Genomic DNA, 13,837 nt, shown 5'->3' with positions numbered 1-13,837 from the left:
AGTCCTTTATCAGTATAGGGACTGAGGTACAGTCTGCTAATCACAACCTACTAGTTCCACAAAGGTCCTTAAGGACTGGTATAGGTGTACTATTTTGTGTCTAGTATATAGTTGTGTAATACACGTATAAAATACTTGCACATACTTGACTTCCTCCTGGGACTGCTTATTATGAGGGGCTCCCACCATCCCTGTGCTGACTTCCTCGTGGGGCTGCTTATGAGGGGCTCCCACCATCCCTGTGCTATGCTCATTATCAGGGGCTCCCACCATCCCTGTGCTGTGCTGACTGGCTCCTGGGGCTGCTCATTATGAGGGGCTCCCACCATCCCTATGCTATGCTCATTATGAGGGGCTCCCACCATCCCTGTGCTATGCGGACTTCCTCCTGGGGCTGCTTACGGTGCAGGTGTCAGTGCTGTATATCACAGTGCTGGTGTCAGTGCTTTGTCACCCTGCTGAAGTCGGTGCTCTCTATCAAGGTGCTGGTGTCAGTGCTCTATCACCGTGCTGGTGATCATCTCCTGCACCCTCTTCTTTGCCTACCCTGACCCTCCCTCGCCTCCATTGCCTTCATGCGCTCCTGAGTCCTGCATTGTCAGAATTGCACATATAAAAAAAAACGCTTGTAGTTGTCGATCCCAGATTCACCTCATACATGTTATGTCATTGGCCATGTGGTGGGACTATGTGTGCACAGCTAGTAATTTATTTTGTGGCTGCAAATTTGACCTGTAGGTTTGTAAATTTTGCCTCCCATTGAAGTCAATGGGGCCCGCCGTGAACGTTATGGTTCACGAACTATTGGCCGCGTTCGCGAAACGTCCCGTCGGAAGTTCGTCCATCACTACATAGGACAACAATAAGCCGTATGCTCCATAGATTTGGGCTTTATGGCAGAGTGGCCAAAAGAAGCCATTACTTTCAGCAAAAAACAAAATGGCATTTTTTGAGTTTGCAAAAAGTCATGTGGGAGACTCACAATGTATGGTGGAAGGTGCTCTGGTCTGAGACTGAAATGGAACCTTTTGGCCATCAAAGAAAACGCAATGTCTGGCACAAACGCAACCCATCACATCACCCAAAGAACACCACACTGTGAAACATGGTGGCAGCTTCATGTTGTGGGGATGTTTTTCAGCAGTTAAAACTGGGAAACTAGTCATAGTTGAGGGAAAGATGGATGGTGCTAAATACATGAATATTCTTGAGCAAGACTTGTACGACTCTATGCGTGATTTGAGGCTAGGCTAGAGGTTTGCCTTCCAGCAGGGCAATGACCCCAAACACTGCTAAAGCAACATTTGAGTGGTGTAACGGGAAACCTGTCAATGTGTTGGAATGGCCTAGTCAATCCAATAGAAAATCTGTGGTTAGACTAAAGGCCCGTACACACTATCAGACTTTTTGACAACAAACATTCAAATAGGCTGCTTTAAGGCAACATCCGACTCGCCTTCGGACAAACTTTTTTTTTTTTTTTTTTTGGTTTTCATTGAACAAATGTTGGCTGTGCGAACAGACAAACTTTTCAATAACATTAGTCTGATGGAGCAAAGTTCGATCGTGTGTACACAAAACCATTGGACTTTACAAACACGCATGCTCAGAACCAATGCAAAAGATCAGACAACAATACAGAAGTTGACCAAAGGTGGCGGTAAAGAGCAGAAGAACCACGTGATTTGGTGAAAGTTGGTTGAAAAAGTCAGATTGTGTGTATGCTTAACAAGTTCAGGCCCAACGCCCTTTGTACAAAAGTCCATGGGAAAGTTGGTATAAAGTCCGATTGTGTGAGGCTTTAGATTGCCGTTAACAAGCGCAAAACAAACTTTAAGGAGCTGGAGCAATTTTGCAAGGAGGAATGGGCAAAAATCCCAGTGGTAAGATGTGTTCATACAGACCATTCCAATACGACTTAAAGCTGTGATGGCCGCAAAAGATAGCCCTACAAAGTATTGACTTTAGGGGGGTGAATAGTTGTGCACTTTGACTTTTTCTGTTTTGTCCTAATTGAAGAATTTTTTCTTTTTCTTTTTGTGAACCAAACTTGTGGGTATGTTCTATAAATTGACGCAAATCCTCAAACAATCCATGGTAATTCCAGGTTGAGGCAACAAAACATGAAAAATGCCAGGGGGGAGATGAATACTTTTGCAATGCACGGTAGTAACATAGCGCCTTTTTAGTATCCATTTGAACTAGAACTGTTTTCACAGCCTGCTCTAAGGCTAGATTCACATAAGGTGGTGCTGGAAACCTGCAATCTGTGGCCGTTTTTCGCACTGTACTCAAAATTGCAGTTGCAATGTGCAGTGGTTGTCAATGTTAAGTTAGAGATGCCCCAAATGCAGATCGCTTGGTGCAAAAGTACCTTGGGATACTGTTGCAGTACTTTTCCAAAAGAAGTGCTTACACTACTTTTGGTGCGATTTGAGCCCGTTCAAAATGCGCTCAAATTGCACAAAAATTCTCAATGTATGCCTTTTTGTAGGGCTGCAACTAATGATTATTTTCATAATCGATTAGTTGGCCGATTTTGTTTTGATTGGTTAACCTTAAAGTGTGGTGTATAATTTAGTTAATATGTGAAGTTTAAAAAAAAGGCTATTTATTCTTAAATATCTCTATGCAGTAGAAAATATAAATAACTATATATGGTTAGGGAGCAATATATCTAATCCACTCTGATATAGTGTATATACTATTAGTGGAGAGATACTTTTTAAAGGTTCAATCTAGTAAATATCATCAGACTCAATAACTTTAACCCCATTTTGTTACTGGCCGATTAATCTATTATGAAAATGGTAACCGATTAATTTCATAATCGATTAGTTGTCAATTAACCGATTTGTTTCCGCCCTAACCTTTTGTGATTCATAATGTGAACCAGGGCTAAAAGTTTGCATCGGATTGCCAGCTGTGGAGAAATAACACCTGTTCTTAGTAAGAACATTGTTGCTATACAAGCCTCTTGGGTGTTTACTTTTAGCAGAAGGATTTTGTTTCTTTTCTATATTTTCTCACTAAGTAAAAAGAGATGCAAGGGCAGCGCTGAGAATCTGTTTTAATTCACAAGCAGCACTAGAATATATGGTGGTTGTAGTCCCCTAAACACTGTTGCATTTATTTTCTTTTCTTTTTTCTGCAGCCCTCTCCCTCATGGTGTAAGGCCTGATGCATGTGAAGTTTGCCTTTTTACTAGAGATGAGCCAAATATGACGAGTGAACAAACAGAAATTTTCTACAAAAAAATGCTTGCCCAGCATGGCATTACACAGATAACCAAGGTAAATAGGATAGGCATCTAAGCTTTGTTAGTAGATTTAACCACTTCAGCCCTAGGTTTTACCCCCTTCCTGACCAGAGCACTTTTTACAATTTGGCACTGCAAGGAAATTGCTGAGGGGTATGTTGAGCCCATTGAATATTTTTTTTTTTTTGTCACAAGTATTTGAAAAATGACAAATACACGAAGTTGATATATTGCGCAAACATGCCGAGTACGGGGATACCTCATGTGAGGCTAGCCATGTACAGGACCTGAAAACCTATCACCGCCTTCAGGCTTTCTAAGGGTGTAAAATGGTGATTTCACGTCCTCCCTGTCTATCAGTTTCGGAGGCCATGAAATGTCAAGATGGAACAAAACATTGAAAATGGAAAATATTTAAATTTTTCTATTTCATACATCGTGGGACAGTCGGGCTGATATTCATTACTGCTGGGTTATACTCCATTAGGTGAATGGACTCTGGTAGACCAAAGGTCTTCAGACAGGAAGTGAACCCCCTATATAACCCATCCCATACAGGAAGTACTTTAGTTTTCTTTTAACCAGTAAAGGGCAGATACAATCCTCCACCCTGCAAAGCAGCATTGTTTTTTTTTTTTTTTGCCTAGTAAAGGAGAAGGACCTGGGAACCCTGCGGGCCCATCAGTCCATGTTGTGTGTTTTTTTTTTTTTTTTTTTTTTAATGCAGATGCTTGTTTCTTTGCGCAAGATGACTGATTCTGTGATCTACTATCAACAGCCGGATGGGTGACAGGCTGGATACCCTTATCCTTGTAGTCTTCCCAGTCTGGCCATCGAGCGTGTGCAGGTCGCAGGTACGGCTCGGCAGGCCATGACAAACCTCGGCTCCAGAGGTGAACGGTGAGCTTTTATTCTCCGGGGCGTACATGTGACAGGGCTACTGATGTCTGCGTCACAGTATGCCGAGGACAGTAGCTACCCTGTACTGATCTACAATGGAATGTCTCCCAGCTCTTCAGGACTTGTAAGTACAACTCTCCCTGCCTGGTGGGGCTGAGCAGCTGGGCATTCCCTGGGAGGTCGATTCGGGGGTCCCTCACCTCCCTCTTTTTTCTCCCCTGTCCCTATCTTCCCTCCCCTGCACCTCACGGGGGGGGGGGGGTGGGGGTGCTGCATGCATTTGTGTGTAAGATCCCTGAGGGCTCTCACCTGGGATAGGGGGCTGGCTGGTGGTGTCCTGGATCCTGGGTGTTAAGCTCCCGGAAGGTGCCTGTGAGGGTCTGGCTGTGTTTTCGGTGCGGCGATGTCTGTCAAGTTCTGTCTGTCCCTCATGGAAGCTGTCCGGTGGCCATTTTAGGTGTGGGCGAGGGCAGCATGTCTTTCTGGGCTTCAAGTGGCCATTTTTTCAGTGCTCTCCTGTTCAGGACGCTGGGTGGCCATTTTATTGAAGCGTGAGCACATTTTTCAGATCACTTAGCGCTCATTCTAACGTACTGCCACCGACACAGGTTTTGTTTCCTCTGCACCTGGGAGCACTCGGGGTCTACAGGCACTACTTGTGAACAGCGCAGAACTCCTCAGGGTGGTGAGTCTGGCGGGTTAGAGCCCCTCAGTCAGCGGCAGTGAGGAGGGTGGGAATGTCCCTGTCCTAAGTCCCCTTTGGGTGGCAGAAAGGGTAGGGTCAGCATGGCTTCAGAAACTGGTGTTTCTTCCCCCGAAATCCAGGCAATTGCAACCGGGTCACCTGCGGACTGTGCGGTGCCCATGGATGCCCTGAGGGCTGTCCTCAATTCGTTCGTTGCCAAGATGGAGGCAGTGCATGGGAAGAAAGGTGCTAAAAAGCAGCCCCTGCCCCCCGCCCCCCCCCCGTCCTCTGCGGAGAACTCTGCCGCAGACCCGGGTCCTGCTGAGGCTGGCGACCTCTGCTCTGTCTTGTCAGACGCTGACCAGGACCATTCAGACAGTGAGGATGAGTCCCCGTCTGGGTCCGGGCATGACAAAGCGCTTGTTGGAGCACTTATCACAGCTGTGCGTGATACCCTGATGATTCAGCGGGTCCCGCATGCCAGCATGTTCACCAAAGGTGTTCTCGTATCTGACTTATTTTGACAAGTTCATTTACAAGGAATGGGGTCGCCCGCAACTGACCTTTTCGGTCCCCAAATACATGGCAGTGCGTTAACCCTTTGAGGAAAGACTAAAGTAACCACGATCCCGGTTGAGGGGACTCTTGCGTTCAAGGATTTCACGGACAGGAAGGCAGAGGCAGTGGCTCGTTCCTTGTTTACGGTTGTGGGGTCAGCTGTGTGACCTGTACTGGCATCTGCACTTGTCGCAGACACTGACTGAGTGGGCAAACCTTTTGCACTGCGAATTGGGAGAGCAACAGACTTCCTCTGTCTGCATGGAACTAGCAGACCAACTAGTGCAAGGCCTTAAGTACATCTCTGACGCTGCCCTGTATACGCTACCTCCTGTTATCCAACTTGGCTAAAATGCTGGTCTGCTGGACTGACCAGGCATCCAAAAAAGCCCTGACTGATCTTCCCTTCCTTGGCGACTGGCTCTTTGGAGCCTCATTAGATGACATTATTAAAAATGCCACCGGTGGTAAGAGCACGCTACTCCCACAGGCCAGGAAGGCTAAGGAGCCACGCCGTAAGCAAGGGCCCTCTTTTTTTCCGTTCACAAACCGCTTTGTCGTCCACCCGGATTTTCGTCAAAACGTCCCCAGCCTGACAGGACGCACATGGGCGGTCAAAAAGGTCCCTGAAACCTGCAAGCCTGCAAATAAAAGTGCTACCGCATGAATGTTTGCCCCCCCACCCGTGTCTCGGGTGGGGGGGTTGCCTTCGGGAGTTTGCAGCCCGGTGGTCCTCTCGGTTATCCTACCAATGGGTCTGCGATCGGATTTCCTCAGGCTACAAGATAGTTTCTCTTGGCTGCCAAATAGATTCTTCCCCTCCAGCATACCCGTATCCCCGGTTCGCCGGGAGGCCCTGTTGGGGGCGGTAAGGGATTTGCTGAATCGCGGGGTGATTGTACCGGTTCTGGAACGCTTCCAGGGATTCTACTCAAATCTGTTTGTGGTTCCCAAGAAGGAAGGGATACGTCCGATCTTGGACCTAAAGGCCCTCAATGACTTTTGTAAAAGTGCAGAGATTCAGAATGTAATCAGTTCGCTCACTAGTCGCTGCACTCCATCAAGGGGACTTCCTGGCATCCTTAAACATCGAGGATGCGTACCTGCACATGCCCATATGCCTTTGGCATCAAAAGTTTGTGCGCTTTGCAGTCAGGGAAGCCCACTACCAGTTTGTGGCTCTTCCTTTTGGTCTGACATCAGTCCTCTAAGTCTTTACCAAGGTATTGGCTCCAGTTTTGGTGGTGCTGCAACAATGTGGGATTGCGATCCTGGGATACCTAGACGATCTCCTCCTGAGGGCATCTTTTGCCTCAGAATTAGAGGGGGATGTGGCGATCACTATGCAGACCCTGCAAGAATTTGGGTGGCTATTGAACCTCAAAAAGTCGGTGATTGTGCTGACCCAGCGTTTGGAGTACCTAGGTTTGCTGTTGGACTCCAGGGAAGCAAGAGTTTTTCTCCCTTCAGACAAATTGCAGACTCTCAGATCCGCGGTAAAACTGATGAACCGCAAGTGGTTGTCGCTCCACTTTTGCATGCGAGTACTGGGGCTCATGGTAGCCTCCTTCGAGGCAGTACTTTGTGCCCATTTCCACACCAGAGTTCTGCAGAAGGAGATTTTGACAAAATAAGACAAATCTCAGTTGTCCCTGGATCGACAGATCCAGGTGAGCCAGTCTGACTCACTGATCTGGTGGTTGGACGGTGATCACAATGGACGCAAGTCCATCCGACTGGGGTGGAGTGATGGGGGTTTAGTCAGCTCAGGGCCTCTGATCGGCAACTCGGATTCTTCCATTGACCAATCTGCTCAAATTGAGAATGGTCGATGAGACTGCAGGGGCGTCCGATCAGGATCCATTAAGAGAACTGTGAGCAGACGCGCTGGTGGTTCCATGGGATCAGTACCAGCTGATCTACGCCTTTCCTCCACTGAAACTGTTACCACGTCTGCTTCGCAGGGTGGAAGCCGAGGGGATCTCGGTGATACTGGTTGCCCCAGATTGGCCTCAGCATCCCTGGTGCGTCTGGTGGCAGATGCTCCCTGGAGACTGCCGCTGTGAGAGGACCTTCTGTCTCGAGGTCCGATTCTCCATCCTGCTTTACCATCGCTGGCTTTAACGGCATGGCTATTGAGAGCCAGGTGTTGAGGAACCGGGGTCTGCTAGACTCTGTGATTCCAACTATATTGAGAGAGTGAAAATCTTTGTGGAAGATATGTCATCGTACCTAAAAGGCCTACATCTCCGTGTGAGGAGAAAGGATGGCATCTGCGCTTTTCCATATCCAGGATCCTGCTGTTTCTCCAGCAGGGATTAGACCAGATTGGCATTAAGCACCATCAAAGGGCAAATTTCAGCCTTGCAACCCCTGGCATCGCACTCCTTAGTGAGTACCTTCGTTCAGGGGGTACGACTTGTAGTCCCTCCGGTACGTCCACTGTTGCTCCCATGGGATTTGAACCTGGCGTTGGCGCTTCAAAAACCGCAGTTTGAAAATATCAGGGAGATTCCCCTATTGACTTTCTCAGTTGTCTTTCTAGTGGCCATCACATCGGCCAGGAGGGTTTTGGAACTGGTGGCCTTGTCTTTCAAGTCGTCCTATCTGGTTATCCACAAGGATAAGGTGGTGCGTCCGCAACAGTCTTTTTCTAAAGTGGTCTCGGCTTTTCATATCAATGAGGATATTGTTACCATCTGTGTCCTAAGCCGAAGCACCCGAAGGAGGTGGCCCTTCACGCTCTTGACGTGGTTAGGGCTCTGAAGGTGTATTTGTCTGCCACGGCTCCTTTTCGGAAGTCAGACTGTTTGTTTTGATGACTGGGCCCAAGAACGGCATGGCGGTCTTGTCGGCCACCATTTCCAGGTGGATCAGACAGATTGTAGTACAAGCCAATGCCTTGAAGGGGTAGGTGCCCTCCTTTCCGATCACGGCCCACTGCACAAGGGCAATCGGAACGTCTTGGGCCTTCCGATACCAAGCGTCGGTCGCTCAGGTGTGTAAAGCGGCGACCTGGTCATCTGTCCACACGTTTACCAAGTTAGTAGACGTCTGGTTTTGGCCGCAAAGTTTTGCAGGCGGCCCTTTAATTGCAAATGAATATGCAATATATTTTTCCTAAAAGAAAAATTGGACTACCGGCACACTAGGAATGCACAAAAATAAAAGTAAAATAAAATGTATCTGTTTGCTGCAACCTTGTATAGAAATGTCACTATGTGAGTCAATCTAATTTACATGCGTATGAGGGTTGCGCTAACTTTACTTTCTATTATATTACCGTATTTTTAAAGACACATTCGGTAGAGTCTAAACCCTGTGATTCAAGTCATGAACCTATAAATAAGTTGATACCACTACCAGGAACACACCGCTTTTTCAAACTATAAACACGAAAAAAAACGTGATACCACTACAGGGTATGCCTGTCAACTAGGTCACCGACCTCTGCACTGGTATTAAATATTTGAAAATTTATATACAATTAATCCTACTCGGACCACAAATGACTAAAAGTGCTCAAATACCCAAAATTATATAGGGTTGCTGTGAATAAAAGTAATCCACAGAAAACAACTTCAATAATGTGCAAAAATATTTTGTAAACTACATGCAGTATAAACCACACCGTTGCATAATATACCGTAAATATCACAAGTGCATTAAAGCGGAGGTCCACCCTAAAGTTGAGCTTCCGCTCATTGGAAACCTCCCCCACCCCACCCCCCCCCTCCGGCGCCACAATTGGCACCTTTTTAGGGGGGAGAGGGGTGCAGGCACCTGTACGGTACAGGTATCTGCACCCACTTCCGGCGTAGATTCTGCAGAAGCTATGACCCTTTCCGCAGGTACCCTGCTGCCTGCTGGGAAACACATGGATCCCAGAGACAGCGGGGACCATCCTTATTGCGCAGCGCGACTCGCGCATGCGCAGTAGGGAACCAAGAAATGAAGCCGCAAGGCTCCACTTCCTGATTCCCATGCCCAAGATGGCGGCGGCAGCACCCGAGAGACTATCAAGAGATCGGCTTCGGGTGCCGACATCACGGGCAAGCTGGGCGGCTAAGTGTCATTATTTTAAAAGTCAGCAGCTGCAGTATTTGTAGCTGCTGGCTTAAAAAAATAAAACTGCGGACTCCCGCTTTAATGCTGGCTGCAGCATGGGGACACTTGGCTGGCTGCAGCATGGGGACACTTGGCTGGCTGCAGCATGGGGACACTTGGCTGGCTGGCTGCAGCACGGGGACACTTGGCTGGCTGGCTGCAGCACGGGGACACTTGGCTGGCTGGCTGCATCTGACAGGCACTGGTGATGCTGTATTGATCTCCTGTATCATGTGTGCAGTCTCTGATCATCTCCTGTATAAAAATATATATTTTTAATATGTATCGGTGCTGTTTTTTTCGGTTTTCGGCCTAGTGTATTTTCATTTTTGGTATCTGTTTTGGTGCACCCCTTATTTTTGGCTTTATTTTGAGATATAGATATATAGAGATGGAGATATAAAAAAATTTCCCCACCTTTTTTCACTTTTCTAAAAACTGTAAACTAAACACTGCGGATTAGGGTCTCTCAAAAATGTGATGCCAATCACATCTTTTGAGACCCTATGTTAGTGTGCCCTAGGACTGTATAGTGTTGTACCCTACGCTAATACTCTACTAGTGTTGTAGCTTTTGAAACAGTCACCAATGTCAAGACCAGGTTGGACAGGAGGGGCAATAAAAGCGGGTGTCGCTCCTAAATCCTCGTTTTCTACAGACAAGACATCTTCGTGAACACAGAGGGGTTCTCCACAACACCAGTCACCGTAGAAATTATATCATATCTGCGTGAAGGGAGGACAGAACAAAAATGTTCCATGAATCCCTCCACGGCTAACAAATGATTACACTTGAAGCTGGCTCACCCCCCCCTTAAGTCGGGATTCTACAAGCCATTGGGTTAAGTCCCGGCGATTAGACCACACTGTGCCACATGTGCCAATTCCATAATCAAAAAGTTGACTAAAGTGTCACGCTTGTGAATTATCCACATACAAGTGGTACCCCTTTGCGAATAAGGGTGACACCAAGTCCCACCCAATCTTACCAGCGCTCCCCATGTAATCTGGGCAGTTCTCTAGCTCTGTGACTCTTTCCCTCGTGAACCATAAAACTATATGTATAGCCTTTTGCCCTGTCGCAGAGCTTATACATCTTGACCCCATATCTGGCACGCTTGCTGGGAAGATGCTGTTTGATAGACAGGCGGCCAGGAAACAGTCGTGGACTCAACGCAGACTACTTGATCTGGAGTAAACAAGGCCAAACCTGTTGGTTGAAGTGGTTTACGAGGGGCCAAATTTTGTAGAGCCAATCAAATCCAGGGTAACCCTGAGGACGAGTTCATTATCATTTAAGTGCATGAACTGCAAGATCTGCTTGTATTGTGTCCTGGTCATGGAGGCAGGGAACACGGTAGGGCTGCAGGCTGCAACTAACGATTATTTCCACAATCGATTAATCGGTCGATTATTTTTTCGATTAATCGGATAAAATCATATTTAAAAAAAAAAAACGCACAATATGAAAAATAAACGCACAATGTAAAAATGAATCAATTATCAAATGTTGATCTATAAATTATACCACGTGATGAATATATATCTCAGAGTGCACAATGACTAAATAAAAAAGCCAATACTATTAAAAATATATATATGAAAGAACGCTTGTCACAATTGAATTTAAATTGTGCAGATACAATAATGCAAATATTAGTCCTCTAACAAGATTTGCACTTTGCACAGATATTACAAAAACACACCCACTAATTTCATTTTAATTTTTGTATATTTTACATTTCCTGGGGTTATAAAACATCAGAGTAGAGCGCTTTTACTACCTGTATTTATAACATTGGTATACTGTTATAACTTTTTGTTGCGAGCCTGGGGTAGTGGCAGCCCTCTTGTATCCACCGTTCTTTTGCAGCTTATCCATAGCGCAAACCCCCTTTTTTCTGTTATCTGTCCAACTCCGCCTGCCCGCAAGTCTCCACCCGCTTCAGTCCATACTTTTTCTCTGCCGCTAAAGAAATATCCTGCGCATGCGCTGTTAATAGCATTGAAGTGGCGCATGCGCGGTAAAGGGCCGCCGTCAGCTGTTTCAGTGACGGTGTAGTGTCATATTTTGCTGCCTATCACAGAATGCTACGGAAGTGACGTTGCCGCCAGAAATTGCGTACTGCGCATAGCGTTCCAAACACTCGCACCGTGCGTTCCAACATAGTTTCGGCAATACGGTTCAGCGAAACCATAACATAATGTTACGGAAGTGACGTTACAGACAACACAAACACTGGGCCGTGCGTTACAACACTAATACTTCCCTTGTTACCTAGTATCATTATTTACCAACCATGCTGAGCTACGTGCCGTGTTAGGTTCTGCATTGCTGGGACTTGTAGTGCCTATCCTGAGCTACCTGCTTCAATGTTCAGTGTCCTCATCCCTATCCCCCTGCTTCAATGTTCAGTATCCTTATCCCTGTGCTTCAATGTTCAGTGTCCTCATCCCTATCCCCGGGCTTAAATGTTCAGGGTCCTCATCCCCGTGCTTCAATGTTCAGTGTCCTCATCCTTATCCCTGTGCTTCAATGTGCAGTGTCCTCATCCCTATCCCCGGGCTTCAATGTGCAGTGTCCTCATCCTTATCCCCCTGCTTCAATGTGCAGTGTCCTCATCCCTATACCCGGGCTTAAATGTTCAGTATCCTCATCCTTATCCCCGTGCTTCAATGTTCAGTGTCCTCATCCTTATCCCCCTGCTTCAATGTTCAGTATCCTTATCCCTGTGCTTGAATGTTCAGTGTCCTCATCCCTATCCCCGGGCTTCAATGTTCAGGGTCCTCATCCCCGTGCTTCAATGTTCAGTGTCCTCATCCTTATCCCTGTGCTTCAATGTTCAGTGTCCTCATCCTTATCCCCCTGCTTCAATGTGCAGTGTCCTCATCCTTATCCCCCTGCTTAAATGTGCAGTGTCCTCATCCTTATCCCCGTGCTTCAATGTTCAGTGTCCTCATCCCTATACCCGGGCTTAAATGTTCAGTGTCCTCATCCTTATCCCAGTGCTTCAATGTTCAGTGTCCTCATCCTTATCCCCCTGCTTCGATGAGGACATTGAAGCCTGGGGATAGGGATGAGGACACTGAACATTGAAGCACAGGGATAGGGATGAGGACACTGAACATTGAAGCACAGGGATAGGGATGAGGACACTGAACATTGAAGCACAGGGATAGGGATGAGGACACTGAACATTGAAGCACAGGGATAGGGATGAGGACACTGAACATTGAAGCACAGGGATAGGGATGAGGACACTGAACATTGAAGCACAGGGATAGGGATGAGAACACTGAACATTGAAGCACAGGGATAAGGATGAGGACACAGAACATTGAAGCATGTAGCTCAGGATAGGCACTACAAGTCCCAGCAATGCAGAACCTAACACGTCACGTAGCTCAGCATGGTTGGTAAATAATGATACTGGGTAACAAGGGAAGTATTAGTGTTGTAACGCACAGCCCAGTGTTTGTGTTGTCTGTAACGTCACTTCCGTAACAGTATGTGATGGTTTCGCTGAACAGTATTGCCAAAACTATGTTGGAACGCTATGCGCATGCGCAGTACGCAATTTCTGGCGGCAACGTCACTTCCGTAGCATTCTGCGATAGGCAGCAAAATGTGACACTACAACGGAGCCGCACCGGAAGTGACGGGTTACAATACAACTCCGCCGCCGGGTGTGCCAAGATGGCCGCCAGCTCAGGAGCTAGGCCGAAGCCGCAGCCTTTCCTAAGGCCGCAGCCACGGACCGCTCCACGGATCGCATGGTGCGGACCGACAATGAAAATCGTTGACGATTTTCATTATCGATGATGTCGATTAATCGTTTCAGCCCTAGAACACGGGCATATGGTGAATTGGGTCAGCGGACCAATATGACCGCAACTCACTCTTTTTAGTTATGCCCATGACAAGGGATAGGCCCAGGAAGGTCTTAAATTCATAGACTGTAATAGGTCTTCAATCTCTGGCAAGGGTTAACTGGGCAGCAATGAATTGTCCAGCATAAAAATTGCTTTGGTCCATAATAGATCTATAGCGATCTTCTGTAAAAAGGCAACTAAAAATCAAGTGACGTAAAATCAACTGTTTCCTCCTGAATTCCAGGTTGGCCAGTGAATGAAGTACGGGTGCTGCAGAAGTGGTAGACTCCCCATTAGGATTGGCAGATTAGGCAGGAAGGGTACTATGGGCTTGTTTGTCTTCTTGGTGGCAGCTGGACACTACTCGTGCTATCCACCTCACCAGCTTGAACAGCACTTATGGGACTCACCACCTCACCAAGTGTTACTGCAGTGTTGGATGTACGACCAGGATGT

General features: G+C 46.9%; 1 protein-coding gene across 1 annotated transcript in view; it reads left to right on the top strand.

The window, feature by feature from the left end:
• The window catches only part of RSL1D1 (ribosomal L1 domain containing 1), a 218,784-nt gene that overhangs the window by 58,508 nt on the left and 146,439 nt on the right, over positions 1 to 13,837 (top strand). The window contains exon 3 of the mRNA XM_077448904.1: positions 3,155 to 3,293. Within this exon, the coding sequence (XP_077305030.1) occupies positions 3,155 to 3,293 (139 nt within the window). The remainder of the gene's footprint in view (positions 1 to 3,154; positions 3,294 to 13,837) is intronic.

The sequence above is a fragment of the Lithobates pipiens genome, unplaced genomic scaffold (genome assembly GCF_037356315.1).
Source record: "Lithobates pipiens isolate NorthernLeopardFrog02 unplaced genomic scaffold, aLitPip1_a1.2 Scaffold_22, whole genome shotgun sequence".
Taxonomy (NCBI): domain Eukaryota; kingdom Metazoa; phylum Chordata; class Amphibia; order Anura; family Ranidae; genus Lithobates; species Lithobates pipiens.
The sequence above is the reverse complement of the archived record's forward strand: the minus strand, read 5'-3'. Positions and strand labels throughout refer to the sequence as shown.